The sequence below is a fragment of the Siphateles boraxobius genome, unplaced genomic scaffold (genome assembly GCF_051911475.1).
Source record: "Siphateles boraxobius isolate OS27281-9 unplaced genomic scaffold, OSU_SipBor_1 33, whole genome shotgun sequence".
Taxonomy (NCBI): domain Eukaryota; kingdom Metazoa; phylum Chordata; class Actinopteri; order Cypriniformes; family Leuciscidae; genus Siphateles; species Siphateles boraxobius.
This window is the reverse complement of record NW_027508953.1, coordinates 5,060,569-5,080,527: the sequence shown is the minus strand read 5'-3', so window position 1 is coordinate 5,080,527 and position 19,959 is coordinate 5,060,569. Positions and strand designations below refer to the sequence as shown.

Genomic DNA, 19,959 nt, shown 5'->3' with positions numbered 1-19,959 from the left:
ACAGCTTAACAAAGATTTCTGAGTACACAATTTCTGAGTACAAATAATTTAGTATTTTTCACAAAAATCGTCATAACTAAGGAAATTTCCTTCCCCATAATGTGTACAATGGACCAGCCACCTTTATTCATTGAGTCCTGAAAGAACACAGATTTCCTATTAATTAAGGATATTATTCCACAAAAAACAATTATGTGGGGGAAAATTGTGTTTATATATCAGTTTCCAATATAATAATACCTGACTATGAAAAGATGACCAAAAAAGTCACACCTCAAAAGAAAAGCATTGCCCCAAAAAATAATCAAACATTTTTTTGAAGAAAAGTTAATACCAGACAGAATGTTTATTTGTCAGGAAAGCTTGGAGCCACCCCAATATTCATTAAATTAATTACGTTTAAGCCTCCCTCCAGCATGATATAAACAGATAATGAACTTATAAACAAACATAGACTGTAAAAAAAAAGTGTGTATATATATAGAGAGAGAGAGAGAGAGAGAGAGAGAGAGAGAGACACTATCACATATAAAACTATAGCTATGTACCAATACAGAGGCTATAGTGTGCACCTGTATCAGTTTTGTTTTTGGAGAAACAAAACACAAGATGTACATCTGACTACGCCTCTGTTGAGTCAATACAATTTTGTGTGATGCCACACCATATTACCATAAATTGAAAAAAATACACTGAGTTTCTGTTATGATCTCCTGCTCCCTGAGCGGCGCTGGTAAGCATCAAATCAACAACGTTGAAAACAAATCGCCGAAGAAACACGACGCGCTCAGCCAATCAGCGGTGAGATTACTGGCTTTCAGCGAACCAGCGCGTCTCATGTTGAGCTGTACATACATCCAGCACTGAGTTTCAGGATCCGAGCGCGTAAGTTGTTTCTAATTGTCTTCTTATTGATTGATCAATAACTAGCTTTTATTGAACGTATTTTTATGATGCGTTTGTGAAGACTGTGAGGAACTCGACATGTTGGGAAGTTATTCTTTATGATCGATGTTCGGAGGCTTTTAACAAATAAACGGAAGTGAACTGTAACAGTTACTGAATGGCCGAATTAAAGAGCTACAGTCTCCAGATCAGCAGGCAATCTAACCTAAATTATTATATTTATATCCAGATAATATTAAATTATTACAGTGTCCAAATCTCATTGATTCAGTCAAGCAGTAAATATGGTTCCTAGGGAATTAAACCCTTAAAGTCCATTACAAAATTGTACCATGATAGGCATGGTTACCGCCAAAATACCATAGTTACTGCTTTCATCATTATCGAATGATGTTTCATTTATTTTTTATTACATTGGTGACTAATACTAATTTTAGTTTTTAATATGATTTTTGATGGAAAATATGTCAAATGTATGTAAGGTAAATCAAGTCGATTGACAGTTATTGCATATTTAATGTCCTGCATAATTACATCCTATCCATCCATAAAAAATTTAAAGATCATTTTGCCTTTTAGTTTATGGCTTCCCCATGTCTTTGAGAATATGGAAATTATTTGGCCATAATATTACATTTAATAATTACACACAATTGTCTCGTACATGCAGAAATATTGCACTGATGAATATGTTGTTCTACAGATACATACAGATTTTGGGATCTCAGTTTGGACTTTGACGCTCTTGTCCAGTTCAATGCTCAGAGCTCAAGTAAGTACAGAAAAGCTAATCAAGTAAATATGAAGTACTATATGCTAAATATGAAAGCACTTTGGATATTCATTGTACAGTTACAAAGAGACTGATTCACCTAGAGTAAATGTAACTCTGTTTACTAAGACACTTGCGCTAAGAGTGAAATCTTAAAGAGTAACTGGTGTGTTTCCAGGTATTGGTGTAGTTGAAATGCAGGCTTGACACCTCCACATTCGTTACTCCCCAGCAAATTCGTTCTCCTCCCTTCCGGATGGCCGGAGCAGTGATGGACAGCATTGTGATCCTGGATGATGACGATGAAGAAGCGTCCACATCTGCATCCTGTTCATATACTTCGACCTGCCAGTCGAAAACGTCTCTGAAGAATCAGCTGCCACGTCCAACACACATCACACAGTCTCCGTTTGCATCTGCAAAGAAGGACGTTCATGTCCTGCAAGTGGAGAATGAAAAACTGTTTGCAGAGGTGTTTTTTTTAATGAATATTTACCAAGAGTTAATACATATTTCATGCAGAAATGAGCATATTGTACATAATATACTAACTACATATTGCAAAAATGTCTAACAGGACACCAGTTTAGAAACTGTAATATGTACATAACATGATTACACGGCATGTAATCAAATAATACAAATTATTCCTTTTTTGTCCCACTTCTAATCCAACTGAATGGTCCCATGGTCCAGTTTGTGGAACACTGCTCCAAACACTCGCAAGATCATCCGGAAGTCGTGACTTATCTACAGACCAGACACTCTAAGGCACTACCGACCTTTCTGTCATCGGTGGAGTTTCGAAACACTCTGGGCCGCTGCCTCACACGGGCCCAGGCCAACACGGGCAAAACCTTCGTCTACATTAATGAACTCTGCACCGTTCTTAAACAGCACACAGCTCGGAAGCGGAGCTCCATACAGTCTCTCCCTTCTCAGGCAAAACCTGAGGAGAAGAGCAATGGGACAAATGTAAAGGAGGAGGTACAGGCTAAAGGAGAAGAGGAAAAGCAAGAGGAGGATGAGGAATCAAAGAAGACGAAAAGGGCTTCAAGGAGACAGGTACTGTAGCAATCCATCATAACACAGATACGTTTTATATGTTGTGAAGGTCGATATGACGGTGGTCTTGGATTTTATACTGACACTGGTGGTTTTCAGCTGGCCTTGGTTCTGGAATTATTTTTCCATTAATTTTCTCCATTGGGAATTTCAATTTTTTCTATTTAAAGAAAGTCTTCAGTAAAGAGTTTGCATGCTGTGTTCCAGTTAAAGTGGGATGTGAGATTCCTATTTGAAATCAACAACCTTTGACCGTAAAAGTGTTTCATTGCATGAACTACGAAGTCTGACTTTGTGTGTGTTTTTACACACTTTTCAAAGTAGAAAAAATGGGAATTCTGACTTTCCAAGGTAAATAGAGTGCAAAATAAGCATGAAACAAGCCAATCATTCAAACTGAGGTTTGAAGCAAAAAAAAGTGTAAAGAACAAATGTACAAGACTGTACTTTATTTTATGAGGGAATGTACTATTCATCTAATGAAGCATGTAACTCAAAAATGACAGTGCAAAATTTATATAAAATATAAGTAGGCTACAGTATCATGTATCAATACTTAAAAATGTCTTTTCATGTTATGTCTGTTGAAAAGTTTATTTGTTATTGCTAAAAGTAACAAATGATAAAAAATGAATGGGATTTACTTCTGTAAACCCTAGTTGTTTTCTATAATTGTGACATTGGAATTATTTGAGGGTTTTTATCTTAGAAAATATTCTGTCTCATGTTCTGTTTCAGTTAGCTTACCTGGAAAACCTGTTGAAGGTGTATAATGAGGAGATCCGACGGCTTCAGGAGAGAGAGTTGAGTGTGGACGATCTGGAGAAGGAAGACTCGAGTTATATTCAGGAGCACAACCTCAAACGCAAGGTGAGTCTGTCTGTTCTTGTTTTATAATTCTTCGTCTCGCTGATTTAGCTCGAATAAATCCATTGTGGAAGTTCAGAACAAGTTGCTGTTGTAGCTTGTTTTTTGATAAATGGCCTTATTGGAATAGACAGTTTTGAGTTCTGGAAATTCCAGTATGTTTATATAGTAAATCAAACTGTTATCAAAAGTTCAAGGACAATTTGATTCCTCATGATATGTTTTAATGCAGTCAAACGACATTGAAATAATACGATTTTATTGGGTTTTATATGGTCTTGTTCTGAACTTTATCTTTAATGCTCTTTTTGTGGTCTCAGATGATGAAGATCTATGAAAAACTGTGCGAGCTGAAGGGCTGCAACACGCTGACGGGTCGAGTGATCGAGCAGAAGATCGCCTACAGTGGGACACGTTACCCAGAAATCAACAAAAAGGTTCTTCTTTTGCTTGTGAATTCACGTCCCTCAAGATCAGTTCTCATAGGCCACATACACACTGAAAAGTTTCAAAAGTGCAAACCATATCTAAAGCGGGAGTGAGTCCCCTAAAGTATCCTTCCGTGTGTGTATGGAGCATGAGTCGCACCCGAAACTGATGATTGATACTGTGGTGGTAACCATAGCAACGTTCTGTCGTCTCGCGTGTTTGCTGTTCCCTGTTCTGACCAAAGAAATATTACAGTGACAAAAGACTCTTTATGTTCAGGAATTTTAACTAAAGCACAGTCGACAGGTGTATCGTGTTTTGCTTGGAAAGGTTTCTTCACAGAGCGCCATGTGCACTTATAAGCATTTTTGTTTTTTTAAAGCTATCGAGTTTACGGAGTTACTAAAGTGAACACGTGTGGGTCGCGATATTTTGGTCTTATTTTTTAAGCTTTGAAGCATTTGGATTTACTTTGGTTTATTGTGAGTTTATTCTTATTTGCTGTTTTTCTTGCAGAGTCTGGCAACACGATGCCGAGGTTCGCACCGCTTTCCCTGTGATTTCTTGATTTCCTGTAAATTACTGAACTGTGTGTGTACAGAACAGGATTAAGCACTAAGTCTACGTTCACACTGTTCGTTTTTGGGATTGACAACTGCATTTACTTACAAGTGTGAGTCTTGAAATGTCCTGTTCACACAGAAACTTACAGTAGTACCTCGAATACTGTTTGTGAATGTGAAACGGGAGTCAAGTCCGTATTCTTTAACAGTAACCACAACAGTGACCAAAGTAATAGTTCATCCGTCAAATCTTCATTAACCGACAGCAGCTTTTACTGTATATCTGTGTGGAGAGCGAGCATTTGAGTCGCGCCACTCGCTCGTAGAACACAAAACTGACGGAAGCCACTCCGGATGGAGAATAGTGACTGTATTTAAAACCTTCAGGTGACACACAGTTCGGATCTCCATCGCTGTAAGTTACCGAAACCACACATGAAAACAACACACAGTTGCGGGGTTACACTGTATGACATGACAGACAACTAGTTTTCCGGTTTTCTGAGAATGCAGTTGTGAGTCCTGAAAATGTACAGGTGTGAGTTCGGTTCTAGAATGCGGTTGTCACTCCTGTAAATAACCATATTGTGTGTGAACGTAATCGTATTAAGGACTCAAATAAAGGACTGACCACCTCATTCTGTTCCTGGGTGAACGTGGCCTAAAAGATATACTGAAAAAAATGCCAAAGAAAGTGACAAAAATGTGTTCAAATTTAATTACTGCATTACGTTTATAAAAGTATATTTTTATTGTAATATTTTCCTACATTTATTCAAATAGATTTTTTTTTTCTCGAAGTGTGGTTTTATACGGCTAGATGAAAGACACCCTCATAAAAATTGCTAATGCACTGGAATGAAATCCCAGGGTATATATTCATAAAATAATGAATTTTATAGATATTTATCTATATTTTTCCTTTGTTTTTACATATTACTGTGCTCTTTTCTCTTTGGTTTGTAGATCGAACGCTACATTAACAGTTCAGAAGCTTTTCACAATCCTCCGGACTACACAGATATCCTGAAGGTGGTGCAGCGCGCCAACGAACGCTACAGTCTCCAGCTCACCCGCAAACAGCTGACCCAGATCGCTCAAGAAGCCTTCCGTGAGACGGGCAACAAACTGCAGGAGAGACGACACCTTGACATGGTCTACAACTTTGGCTCCCACCTTACGGATTCATACAAACCTAGTAATTCAATTTAATTACTATCCAATTCAGCTAGAGAAGATAAGTCAGTCATATTAGTATTAGTCTGATGCCCTGCTTCTTTGATGCTTCAAACTCACCAGTGTTTTATGTACATTTCTGGATTGATGTGATAACGGATGGACCCTAGTAATATTTAGTGATCGTAAGTTAATAATGCAAGCTGAGTTGATTTTCCCTGTGTTTTTCCAGCGTTAGATCCTGCACTCGTTGACCCAACACTGCAACGCAGACTACGCTCCAATAGAGACACAGCCATCAGCAGCCTGGAGGAGGTCATCAACAAATTCGCTAATAAACAGGAGGACATGGAGGTCGAGGAAATTAAGAAAAGACAAGAGCGAGAGAGACAGAAAAAAGAGGTAAAAGAACAAAGTACATTCTTGTTCATTTTGTTTTAAAATCTACAGAGAACTAGAGCAATATTACGGATTCAGTTATAAAACCGAACTGAAATGTTATGCTTAATGTAATGAAATGCATTGTATTAAATTAAATATGATTTTAAATATTCAAAAAATTCAAATTGTAATAATCTTTCTTGATGCAAAGATAGTGTTTAATTTTTATAAATAAGATATTAAGTCAGTGAACCATATAATTGAAGCCCTAGTCAGTCCGCTGAAAAGCTGTTAAAGATACACTTCTAGGTTAAAACAACATTGGTGCAATAGCCTGTATATTCTATAGGCTATATGGAATTTTTATGTATGTATTTTCTATTTATGTATTGCTTTGTATTTTCTTTTTGTACTGTATGATGTTATATGGACCTGTGTCTGCAATAAAGCTTTATTATTATTAATTAAATAACTTCTAAAAAGTGAAAGATTCATTAAAATATGAATTCAATTATTTTTTAATTAATAAATTAAATAATTATTTTAAATATTTAATGTAATTAAAATAATTAATTTTAGTAATATTAGTATATCAGAAATATTAGTAATATCTCACCATTCATATTTTTATTATTAAGATTGATATAAATCTATTTACCTTTTTTTGCTCCAATTTATTTGATCAGAAAAATCTTTCTTTTTTACCAAACTTGACCTGAATTGCCAAGTACAATGAAAATGTTTAAAGCAATAAGTAAGAATAGTAATTTTGTTATCAAGGCAGGTTTTTATTCATACTTAAGTATATAAAAATATAAGTAATAAACATTTGTAATTATCTACATATTGTGAACAATATAAAATTAATATAATTAGATTAAGTTAAAATATTCTATTTTAATTAACACATTAAATAAATATAATATTAATATAATAATAATAGTATATATATATCTATATCTATATATATATATATATATATATATAGCTTGTTTCTTGATGCAAATAGTGCTGTGTTGTTGATTCTATTTAAATATATATAATGACTATTTAAAATATAAACAAGGGATGCACTAAAATGAAAATTTTGGGCAGAAACCAAAAATTCTGGATGCATTTAGTCGAAGGCCGAAAACTGAAACTGAAAATGCTTTTTAAAAATTATTTTTAATTTTCTAATATTAATATTAGACTTTAATTAAATTCTATACTTTCAATGATATTGAATTAAAAAAAAAAAACAAGCCAAAAAAATAACCACAATTTGATTGAAAGTAACAGCCGTTTTTCTCTTTCGGCCAAAAACCCCAAACTATGAGCAATTTTAAATCTGTTTTTCCTTCCTTCACATTTGCAGGCACTAAGTGGACAGCAGGGTGACATCAAAGAAAAAGAAAAAGAGGAAACGGAAGAAAAAGAGGAACAAGAAGTAAAAGAGGAAGAAGAGGAGGAAGATGAAGAAACGGACGATTCCTCTGATCCTGATATTGAAGAGGAGATCCAAGCCAGTCAAGAACAAGTTGGTCCAGGTATGAAGTGAATAAATCTTCATCTCCGTCATCTAAAACCATTGCATATATCAATCTCCTTTGCTGACGTGTTTCAGATGATGACGAAGAGGACATCGAAGAGGAGCAGTTGAACAACAGTGACAATGAACAGCCAATCAATGAGAACTCTCCTCTGTCAATCAAATCATCCGTTCAGGATACAGAGGAAGATCCGGGCGACGAGGACCAGCAGTCTCCAGCCAGCAGCACACATGAGGCAGGATCTGTGGAAACACACACTAACGGCAGGCTTGATAAACAAAGCCCTGTGTCCACAGAGGACATCAGTCAGTCAGAGACAATGGACTTTTTGCCTACCGCCAAGGCAGAAACAGTTTCCACTAATCACATTAAACCTATTTCTAAAAGCACCAGTATCTGCACTGAGACTGTCTCCACCAATCGGGGCTCATCGCCAACCCCCATGAGATCAGCCAACTGCAGTCCACTACCTCCAACAAGCCCTTTACTGATCGACGAGACGGGCAACTACAGGAAAAGAAAACGCACCTCCACTGAAAAACAAACTGCAGCCTACAATGGGAAATGCACACGGAACAGGTAAAACTGAAGGAAATGTACAAACTTACAATGAGAATTTGTTTGTTTAATCACTTACTATTAAAGCTTCTTTCATTATCGTGTAGTGTTGCTGTTTGAGCATGAGAAAGGTCTGCAAAGTTACAAAGCACAAAGTCACTCCAAAGGGACTTATTCTCTGTATCTGTGCGCACTGTTTCTGAACTCCCTGAAACGCCTCGATTGTAGTCGTGAGTTTTCTTCCGGGAAAACATGCGTCACAATGTTCCTCATTTAAATAATTCCCGCCCAAGGTATAGGCAAAAAAAGGGACGAAGCTTTGTTGAGTTGCGTTAGTAGTGTGTTGAAACTCGCAGTTATGGTAAGGTGCGTGACATGTCTACAACACACTCAAAGCGGTTGACCAATCAAAACACACTGGTCCAGTCGACCTATCAGAGCACATTGTGATTTTCAGAAGGAGGGGTTTCATAGAGACAGGAACTAAACTGTTACTGACAGACTTGGGAAGAGAGGTGCTGCAACAAGGTAAAATATGGGAAAAATAATGGATTGAACATTCAAGCATGAAAACCTATTCTTGTAGACCCCAAAAACAAAATCAAGACTTTGAAAAATGTCCCATTTAAATGACTATTTAAGCTACTAACTTTTTAAATAGTCTTGGAAATTAAAGTGTTTTTTACCATTAATATTTTTTATCACCATTAATATTTATTTATTTGCAATGAGATTGAAAAATGTTGTTTTTATTTACATGCACAATATAACAATATTAGTAATAAACTGCGATATTTATCTACATTTTGTATATAAAATGATTATTATTTTTGATCAAAATGTTTTGAGGAACACAATAGAAGAGCTTCTGAAGACTGTGTTGGACATTTTTTTCTCTCCATACAATTAAAAAATAAAATCAAAAGCACCATAAATGTCATTAAGGTCCACACAACTCATGCATTATATTCATTTATATAGAGTCAGCTGAAACCATTCGATAGTTTTCAGTGAGAAACAGACTAATATTTCAGTTAGTCACATTCAGTGAGGCATTGAACAGGATCATTGTGCAAATGAGTTGAACTTGATAACCAAATCATTCAGACTGTTTTTGCAAAGCAGATCATGTGATTTCACTGAAAAGAACTGATTCAAAAGAGTGACTTGTTCGTGTTTTTGGCATTGCCATGTCTCTCTTTGGCATTGCCATCTGTGGATGTCAGATTTTTCTCCTTTTGTGTTCCTCAGAAGAAAGAAACCATACGGGTTTGGAACAACATGGCAGTTTTAGGTGAACTATTACTTGTTTATGCAGCGCTGTTTTTCTCATGTTTATCTCAGTGATATTCCTCTGGATATGGGTGTGATCATCTGCTCTGAGCAGGACGACTTAACCAGGAAGAGGACAAGGACTCCGACGAAGGACATGGTCAGGAACACAAGAGCCACACCACCGCCGAAGAGAAATAAGGTGACTGTGTGTTTGGTTTTAGCTTGCATTGAAAAACTTCAGTAAATCCATTTGAATCTGTTGAATTGCATTTGCATGTTATTACACTATTCAAGCAGCCAAAAAGGCTAGACCAGGGGTGTCCAATCCTGCTCCTGGAGCGACACTGTCCTGAAGCAAATTTATGTTTCCCCATTCAAAAAGATCGGAGCTGCACTTGCATGCCCGAGAGGTGTTTCAAAGATGGCCGCCGAGTGGAGTGAAATGACTTGTCTGAGGGGCTGTTTACACGACACCGTTTTCTACCAAAAACATAAAACTGCAACATATTATGCATTCTGGCCAGAGCGTTTTGGGTGTTTGAAAACGCAAACTTATGAAAACAAAGTGCAAGTTTTTGAAAATGGCTTCAATGTAAACAATAAAAACACAAATCTCTGAAAATGATGACGTCATGCACATGCGTATCACGTGTTCAATCTATAGTGTTCATCGCCATCTAGTGACCTGGCAGCAGAATACAGCGTTTTTAATTGTTTGCACGGATCCGTGTGAATGGGGGTCGTTTTGACAATGGTGTCGTCTGTACGAGGAAAACTCAAAGGAAAAAGTTCTCTGCTTTAAGCATATCGTTGTCGTGTAAACGTACCCTTAAAGGGACTTTGGTTTAGCTCCAACTTCAATTAAACACATCTGAAGCAGCTAATCATGGTCTTACTAGGCATACTAGAAACTTCCATGCAGGTGTTGAGGCAAGTTAGAGCTAAACACAGTGACCCTCCTGGACCGAGTTTAGACACCCCTGGTATAGACTTTAGTTAGTTTAGATGCCATATTGAATTTAACCCAGATGAACACGAGGGTTGTGTGGGATGGCAGGCGTTGTATAAAGGTTCTAGATCACATAATTTCCTTAACTCAACTTTCAAAAAAAAAAGTTTTTAGCTACTGAAAGTCTTTTCGGAAAGTCGTTTTGTCAGCTAAGAATTTGGTATGTTGTTAAACTGCAGTACAATCCATTGAACACAATACTGTCTCTCACAGCCTCGTTTTCATTCCCGTCAAGATTTTAAAAAGCATTTCTAATTCTAAACTCTATTGCATTTCAAATTTCTCAGCCGTCTGAATAGTCACTGCACTCTTATTTTAGTATGATAAATATGAGTTTTTATATTTTAAATTTTAGTTGAAGTTTTAGTCATTATTTTTGTTGGGTTTTTTAGGTTTTATTTTTTTAAATGTCATTTTTATATTTATTTTAGTAATTAGTACTTCAACTTAAACCAAACGAAAAAATTACAAATGTTGCTTTGGCAGCTAACTGAAATATTTACCAAAGTATACCTGAAATATATATATATATTTTTTTTTTGTACGTTTAATTTCAATAAAATTTTGTTTCAATTACCATAAATGTTTTTTATTAGTTTTAGATTACAATAATATAACAGCATTACAGGCCCATTACTCAAAGAACTAACTCCTGTGGTTGATGTGTTGACAGGTGAACGTGGCGACTCAGTGCGACCCAGAGGAAGTGATCGTTCTCTCAGATTCAGAGTGAACTGCCGTCACAGGGTACCGAACTGGCATCTCAGACAGCTTCCTGTTCCAATAGTGCCTGCTAATGTGAACTTACAACAAAACTATTTTATTTTATTTTGGACTGGTTCAATCAGCTTTTGAATCACCGCCACTTGCCACTGTTTACTTTTTATACAAGGGAAAATGGCATGCCGTTATTCATTCTGGCTTTTTAGAGGTATTTTGGTATAATGTAAATGGGTCTTGCCTCTAAACATTCTTACACCGAGGGTTTATCTTGTATTGTATTTATGGTTTTAGTTTGAGGGTTTAGATGCAATCCTCATTTGTGCCAAGAGTCATTAGGGGAAGTGAGCTTTCCCTCCTCAAGTCAATAAATGCTCTCATTTTGTGTAGTGTTTGACTTACATGTTGATTACTTTGTACAGTGCACTGTGGATTTTTTAAGCAGCTGTAGAAATAATTTTCCGCATTAAGTAATAAGCTACTTTATATGCTCCAACTCACAAGCATAGGAATGTTTGTTTTTAGATTGTCTTAAATGAATAGTTTACCCAAAAAATAAAATTTCCCCTTATGTTTTTTCTTCTTCTGTGGAATACAGAATAAAACTGTAAATAGATTTGGAATCACTTGAGTGAGTAAATTTTGAGTGAATTTTTCTTTTTGGGTGAACTATCCCTTTAATTGGCCTCAGGTGACAAAGCACAAAAGTTAAGTGTCTTTCTACACTTGGCGTTTGATATTGAAATGATTTCTGTAAACTGCTGATGATTGATCTATTAAATTGATCAATATTGTCATATTAAAAATTGTTTTTAATTGAGCTGCTTAACTAATTGAGAATTTAACTGGCATGAGAAAAGACAAGGTACATCAAGAGAACATATTAAATCTGTTGTAGAAAGTTCTACTTTTTATATTAATAACAGAGTTTGTTCGGACGTTAATTATTTATTCCACTACACTGGTGGAATAAGGCATATTAAACAATATCTTTTTTATAACGATAATTGTTTTTTATTCTGTACTTAAAGGTATATTTCACCCTAATACTCTGCAGAACAGGAAAGAAGATAATTTGAAGATTTTTTTCCAATAAAAGTAAAAAAACAAACATGGCAGAATTAAATTTTTTGAATGAACTATCACTTTAAAACATTCGGGGTAAACTGAAATATCCATAAAGGAGACAAGAAAACATTCTAAAACTGACTGACAGCTCAATTTGAAATCGACAACAGTAATAAGAAATGTATGAGTCGTAATTTGTGCTCACGGTACTTTATTTCTTTCATTTTGAGATTTTGAATATTGTGAAACCATTGACGTACTCTGTCCACATCAGGGAACTGTGTAGTTTGCTTCCGCCGATCACATATTTAGTTCAGATTCACCACAACAAATGTAGACGGAACAAATATTTTTTATTTATAAGTACAAAATACAGATGTCTAACCAGATTACTCATCAAGTGAGCACTGAATCATGCTTATACCTACTGGTTATTTTTAAATTAAATTTTGAATGTTCTCTACTTCATTGTTCTCACTAATCTGAAATGCAAACAGGTTTTGATAAAAAGTAAAATGAATGTGTGGATAAGCAACAGATATGTGATTCCTTCTAGCTCACAAGATTCTGGTTTATTTATTGTAATATATTGAATAGTTGCAAAAACATTTGAGGTATGCGGTTTTCATGGTCAACATATTCATCTGTGGTACAAGGCAACTACTGATCACGGCATTTACGTATCTAAACAGTCTTAATGGATCCAAATCAGGATCCACTGAATCACCTTCATGTCTTAAACGGTCTTGACAGTTGCAGACATTCATGCTAATTTGGCATGTCATTTGCATACAGCATTCAAGCTTTTCATCCCGTTTCTATATTCAAAACACTGCAAATCAGGTCTCAGCCTTCATGGAAGGCAAACATGTAAACTATCACTACTGGCTCACTATAGGCTACATCAAAAATACCGCAGGAGTTCAGTAGTTGGATGCTAGGTGCTTATGTCGTGTTGACCAATAATCTGAATATGAGGAGGACGTGTCCCCCTCAATGTTTATGGTGGTTTTATGGGTAAAAGGACATACAGTAAAGCCAAACTGCCCTTTGAGTTGATTCATTTTGTGATCCAACTACCTACAAAATCCTGCACATCCCTGCCCAACAAGCAGTAAAGGCCCAATCACACCAAGAACGATAACTATATTAGTGTCCAACACACAATAATGTTCTATTTATTATAAGCATGCGGTGCAGTTATGTCACCTACCTACTTAAAATGCTCGACTTTGATTGGCTGTCAGCATTTATAAGGAGTAATTGTTATAGTTATCTTTGGTGTGAACAGGCCTTTATAGTTATAGTCGTTGTTGTGAAGGGGCCGTAAGATACCAAAGTGCACAGGAAGGTATATTCTTGTCTCTTATTTTAGAAATCAAAACATTAAACCTTTGGGTTACACTTTATTTTAAGGTGTCTTTGTTACAATGTTATTATACATTTAAGTAGTGAGAAATATTTAGTAACTACATGTACTTACTACAGGGTTAGGATTTGGGATTGGTTTGGGGTAAGTTGCATGTATGCAAAAATTATAGTTATTACTATAGTAACTACATGTAACATATGTAACAATGACACTAAAATAAAGTGCTACCAACCTTTGAAAATGAATATACTGTATATAGTTGAGTGAGTGAGTACAATAAAACTTCACATCAAGACGGACCAAATGAGTTACAGTAATGAACAACTCAGTACAGCATAATATCGTACAACATAACAGAATGGCACTTCAGAGCAACCGTGAACAAATGTTCTTTACTAGTGAGGCAGCTTGAACGTGATCGTGACTGAACCATATTCCTGGCCGGAACACGCTTTTGACAGTCACCATAGCAGCCTGGTCTTTAAGTGGATACATACGTGAGCTAGCAATGGGCACTTGGTCGTTGCACACATGGGACATTGTGTATGACGCACTCACCGACATGAGGTAAAGAATCTGACAATTGTGCACATGGTCCCTTTGTAACCAAAGACAAGTGTTCAGGTTTTGCGGGACGGTGGGCTTGGGAGGAAAGAGCCTATGTAACGCTGCTTTCCTCAACGTTACCCTCACAGACTTCCTCTACACCCCCACTACGATTACCACCAATGCCCAGAACGCCAGACCCAAGGCTGTGCGGTCCACTTTGAGAACTGATTCCTAGAAGAGACCCAGGTGCTGCCATGCTGAGACACGAGACGCCGTTGCTGCTAATGGAATGTTGCGGAGACAAAACAGGAATCCCGCTTCTGTTGCCAACGCTACCTTGACTCTGCTCGCTGGCCGATGGGTACTTCAGGTGATGAGGCGGAGAGATGACCGATCTTTCAGATCCTGCTCTTCCGTCGGCCTTGCTGCGTCTCTCGCAATGTGAGCGATGCCTCATGAAGCTGTCGCGCCACATGAACTTCTTCCCGCAGCCGTGGCAGTCGTAGGGTTTCAGACCGGTGTGGGTCTTCATGTGCTCTGTGAGGTGATGCTTCATCTTGAACTTCTTTGCGCAGACGGGGCAGTGGAAGGGCCGCAAGTCCAAGTGCATGTTGATGTGGCGGTCCCGCATGCTTTTGTGTGTGAAGGTCTTCCCGCAATGACACATGAAGACCTTTCCTGAATTGCCAGCCATGCCACCGTCTAATCCTTCCATCCCGCTACCCAACGCACCTTGGCTGGGTAAGTGGACCGCTCCGTGTTCGAGGCTTCCTTTTAGAGACACCCCAGACATACCTCCTGCAAGCCCTAATGGAGATGTAGACTCCATGGCACCTTGATTGTACAGAAGAATCTGGTTTCCTTGCATATCCAGAGGGAAGAGCTGAGCTCTGGCGGTCGTCGACTGAACCGAGCTTAGCAGGGCAGATACGGCCCTGTTGGGGCATTGACCAGGATTCTCAGGAGGGTGTTGAGAGGATGTCTGGTCAATCAAACCCCTCTCAAACTTGAGGTAGTCTTCCGATGACTGGCAATAGTCAACCTACAGGGAAAAAGACATTTGAGTAATAGAGAAAGTTCAGTTGTTGATGGTGTACCTAATAAGCTGTCCACTTTGTGTTTTATTATCTTTGTGTCTCTTATTTTAATCCAATTTTATCTATGGGTGAACTACAATCTCAACCACTGATTTGATGATAATCTGTCAGTTGTCTATGTTTTTTTGTGTTTGTCTGTATATATGTCTGAATTAGACTTTTATTATTGTATGTGGCAAATAACGCTAGTTGACTTCTTTCTCCTCCACATTTTTGTTGCATTATATACCAAAAACATTTATCAAAACAAGTAACACAAGCACATTATTAATTAAAGCATTTCACAAAATTAGGTTTGTTTTTAAAATATTTGGTTTCAAAATTTGAAGCAGTAGATATATTGTCCAAAATAAAGACAAAAAGTCTTGGAGCATGTTCATTTATTTATGTGATTAACTACACTGGTGGTTATTCTGTTAGGAAACTTGTTCATTTGAGAGAAATTTTAGTTCATACATAAAAAAAAATGACCTAAAGACCAACTGGTAAAAAAGTTTTTTTTTTTTTAAGTGGCTCAGAATAGTGAAGTTAGTTCTGAAAAAAGGCTCTAGCATAATTTGTTTACAGATTCAATTTGGTTTGATATTTTGTATCTAATGCAATGACATTAAGACATTTTGAGTGTAACTTAATTGTCCAAATACTTTCTTGGGACCACTATATGAGTGTATTGGTCTTGTTCCATGTAGGCCTGGGCGATATATAGCCAAAACAATCCTAACTTTTGACAATATTCTCCATATGTCTCTTTAGGGTATATTTTCTGTCAGGAAATTCATAATTTGCACTAAACCAAACATTGCCAATTATTGTGCATTTTTTTCTCCACACCTGTGTTGCTTAGATGTAGCCATTTAGTATGCTTTAGTATGCAATTTAGTATAGCACCTCCTGCCATCTCAATGCTCTCACTATTTTATATTGAAGGCAAATTCATATAGAATGTATAAATAATATTCAATATATTGTTCAGCCCTAGTTGCAAACCATGTGCAATTTTAGGAAAACTACTGACTCACCTGTGCCTCCATTTCAGCATTTTCTCTAAATCCAGAGAGGGTCCTAACGTTCGATATGTTAAATGTCCTGTCCCTCTCTCTGACCATCTCCATCTCTCGTTCCTCCTCATCGTCGCCTCCTTCCTCTCCCGACACCACGATCAGGTCGTCTTCTCTCGAGTGCTCCGTCTTCACCACCACCCACTGTTTTCTGGGCATGATGCTCGGCTGACTGTACGACGGCCGCTTCTGGGTCGGTGAGGAATCTCCGTCTTGATACGATGAGACTCCAAAGCTGTCGCTAACCCCAACCTCTTGATCGGAGACTGAGGTCAAGCCCTTACGCTTGCCTCCATGATCACTTTTCCTGGGAAACAAGAGCTCATCGTCGTCGTCTTCTTCATCTTCAATCATGAAACCTTCCTCTCCACCGGAGGGCATGCAGTAGGTCGGGGTGGAGTGTACGGCACCCTCTCCTACTGCTCCAGTTGTCACCATGGCCCCGCCAAAGTTTGCGTCTCTGGGACTGAAGTAATTGGTGCTGCTCGGAGACTGGCTCTCGCTGAAGGATGGTCGACTGGGAGGTTGAGGAGTAGAAGGTGCGTCTCCTCCGTCAGCTTGGACGACCTTGTTCCCTCCGCCGCTGTGTCCTGTATTCTCCTTGTCTCCGGATCCCTGAGGTCCACTGGAACCTCCCCTGCCCTCTTTGAGAAGCTCAGTGCATTTGTCCACAATGTGCCACATTTGAAGCACACTGCCAACGGTGAGGTAGTTCACAATGTCTTCGCGAAGCATTCGCAGCTGGCCAGTGTACGCACAACTGAGGACGCTCTCGAAGGCCAGGTGGTCCATGACGGCCGGGATGGAGACAGAGGACATGTTCTTCAGCAGCACCTTGCAAACAAGAAATGAAGAATTCTGTTATTGCTAATAAAGATTGCAGAGATTATTCTGAAATTGGCTAATTGTTCATTTGTGCCTTGAAAACCATTAAGTTCTTGCTTAAAATTGTTTTGCTCTTGTTGAATGTCTATTGAATGTGTACCTATGAATGCCTGGAAGCATGTGTACCTAATGGTTGAATAGTTTTGAATGCATTTTAGAAATGGCCTAAAAATATGATAAAATGTTGCTGATGACACGCTTATAATAGTGAAATGCTTGATATACTACTTTGTAGCATTTTTTTTATATTTAAAAAAATATATGTTTTTTTCTTATACATATATATAAACAATCATTTTCATTGACTCAATGAAAAAAATGAGACAAGAACAAAACGAGATGTTATATAATACACATTGGGGCGTTTCCTAGGAGCAGGCAAGTGAGGCTGTGTCTCTTCCAAAAAACTGGATAAGAAAATAATCGATATTACAAAAATAAAACAATGCAAATGTTACAAAATGTGACATTAAAAAGTCATTCGTTTTTATAAAGTAAGACTGTCCAAAAGCGACACCCTCGGGTAAAGTTACAGTCCATTGAATTTTAACAGACCCCCTAAAGCGTGCGGGTAATTGAGAATGAATGGTGGAAAGTCACGTTAGACGGTAATCGGTTATGACTGGATATGATTGGTTCGTGTGATAAATCCCGGCTCTTGTTTTCGTGCGAGTTCTCGAATCGGCCTTAATGAAGATGAGAGCGTTAATGGAAAGACTAATTAAAAAGTAAGTAAACAACTCAGCCACTTAGATATGTCTTTATCTCTCCTCATTTTAAAACACCACCAAACAGTAACCAAGGGGGTGGGCCATTTAGAATTTCAAAGAACTTCAAAAATGTCCGCAAACAGGACAACTTTTTTGCAGCATTTAGATAAAGACATACCTGGTCATGAAAGTATGGTGACGATGCAGCCAACACACACCGGTGGGCCTTGAACACCTGGCCCTGAACATGGATGGAGAGGTCGCAGAGATGGCCTTCTTCACGCTGCCGATTAAGGCTGTCCAGCACTGATGTCTGCACGCTGGGGAAGCACACCTGCACCACTGAACCAGTGGCTGAACCCACAGAGTCACCATAGCCTTGGTCCGCTGTGGCCGACTGCATTCCTGCAAGACAATGAGCATCACAAAATAACCATCACACAATAATTTGTCAATACAAAACTTACATTACACAGGCTACATAGAAGCTGAATATGGCTGTCAGTCCTATTTTAAAGTGCTGAATATTTGCATTCACAACAGTTTAGTTGTAAACCAGAGTGACAACTGCATTAAATAATCAAACGGATTCCCTTAAACATTCTGGACTCACTGAATTTTTAGTTCATTTGCATAAAATTGAAATTTACATTCAAAATTAATGACTTCCAGTCACTTTGGCATGGAAAACTGATGTATATAATAATTCTATGCTATGTATAGAATAAATATGTTACTCTGATTTTATATAATATGTATTTATAGGACTTAAGCAAGTTCATAAGTATATAAAAGAACAGCTGCTGAAAAATTGAAGTTTTGATTTCCCACATTCAAAATACAGCATTCATTAGATCAAGTATGCTTTAATTCTCTTTGGACCCAGCAAATGATAATGTAGGTCCAAAGAACAAGGGGCATTGACCAGGCACAGCATGAACATTGTATTTATTCACTTTATTGGCGTGTCAAGAAGCCTTTCCGTTTTCCAACAATGACAATTTACATGAATATAGTGTTCTCAGACCCGGTTTTAATGCCTCAGATGACGTTGATATGTTGCTATCTATGAAAGTTGCTTGGTGTTTGATGATCAACAAACACGCCGTGCTTTTACATGCTCGCTGTAAGCGTGTAGTAAAATGAAATTCGCCACGTATAAATTCGCACATCCGTTCAGAACTGATCGCGTCAGAAATCAACGGGGTTCGCGGACTGCTCTTATTTACGTTAGCCAGCCGCTGCCAAAAGAACCCGTGTGGCCTTAAGAAGCACGGAAGAGGATCGTCACATAAATCAGTCTATTTTTATCGAGCAAGATATCTTACCGATTTAAATATCTGCGTCAGGCACTCATAAGGGGGGTTTTCATTATGCGAAGTCGATGTTTCCCACCGTTCGGGAATGCCGAGCGTAATGGTGGACTGACATCTGGTTTGGAGTCTGGTTTTACCTTTAAGAAATCCCAGACAGCTGCTCTAGACTCGGCCGACAAAAAAAGCAACCAAACAAACACTGGATCCCATTCTCTATTGTCATGGCAACAAGTGCTGCTGTTTCTGGTTATATAGAATTTATAACCATGTTCCACATACAAAATATTGCCATGGTAACCATATTTGCCTTTAGCAACATTCGAGCAGTTTATATGACACGTCACAGTAGCTATACTTCATATAACACAATTTTACCTAGATTTTGTCTACAGACTTTACATTTGTCTCATGCAAATATAATTATAACGTGTAAATAGTGTACTTTTTAAGCGCATTTAACTGCGAAAACTGACTAAATTCGTAAACACATTTTTATAATTTATTCCTGTGATGCAAAAACTGATTTCTCATCAGCCATTACGCCAATCTTCGATGTCACGTGATCCTTTAGAAATCATTATTGGTATCAATACCGGCTCTTAAAATTATGGTTGTTTTATCATCATCCTTAGGGTATAACATATTAACACA

General features: G+C 37.6%; 2 protein-coding genes across 3 annotated transcripts; one reads left to right on the top strand and one right to left on the bottom strand.

Annotated features, from left to right (window-relative positions):
* The first annotated feature begins 837 nt into the window (after positions 1-837).
* Positions 838-12,059, top strand: daxx (death-domain associated protein). Of its 2 annotated transcripts, none has more exons than XM_077194989.1 (12): positions 838-885; positions 1,610-1,678; positions 1,857-2,150; positions 2,375-2,743; positions 3,482-3,613; positions 3,931-4,047; positions 5,569-5,800; positions 6,011-6,180; positions 7,517-7,688; positions 7,766-8,270; positions 9,594-9,723; positions 11,207-12,059. In XM_077194989.1, exons 3-12 carry the CDS (start codon positions 1,935-1,937, stop codon positions 11,264-11,266), a joined length of 2,103 nt encoding a protein of 700 aa, XP_077051104.1. In that variant the 5' UTR covers positions 838-885; positions 1,610-1,678; positions 1,857-1,934; the 3' UTR covers positions 11,267-12,059. The 2 variants fall into 2 exon arrangements, with proteins under 2 accessions (XP_077051104.1, XP_077051102.1); XM_077194987.1 differs by having other exon boundaries at positions 850-885; positions 1,911-2,150.
* A 456-nt stretch (positions 12,060-12,515) lies between these two features.
* On the bottom strand, positions 12,516-19,458 carry zbtb22b (zinc finger and BTB domain containing 22b). Its single transcript, XM_077194990.1, has 4 exons — positions 19,321-19,458; positions 18,171-18,397; positions 16,359-17,231; positions 12,516-15,284 (listed from the first exon to the last, which is right to left on the bottom strand). Exons 2-4 carry the CDS (start codon positions 18,393-18,395, stop codon positions 14,352-14,354), a joined length of 2,031 nt encoding a protein of 676 aa, XP_077051105.1. The 5' UTR covers positions 18,396-18,397; positions 19,321-19,458; the 3' UTR covers positions 12,516-14,351.
* Positions 19,459-19,959: the final 501 nt, after the last annotated feature.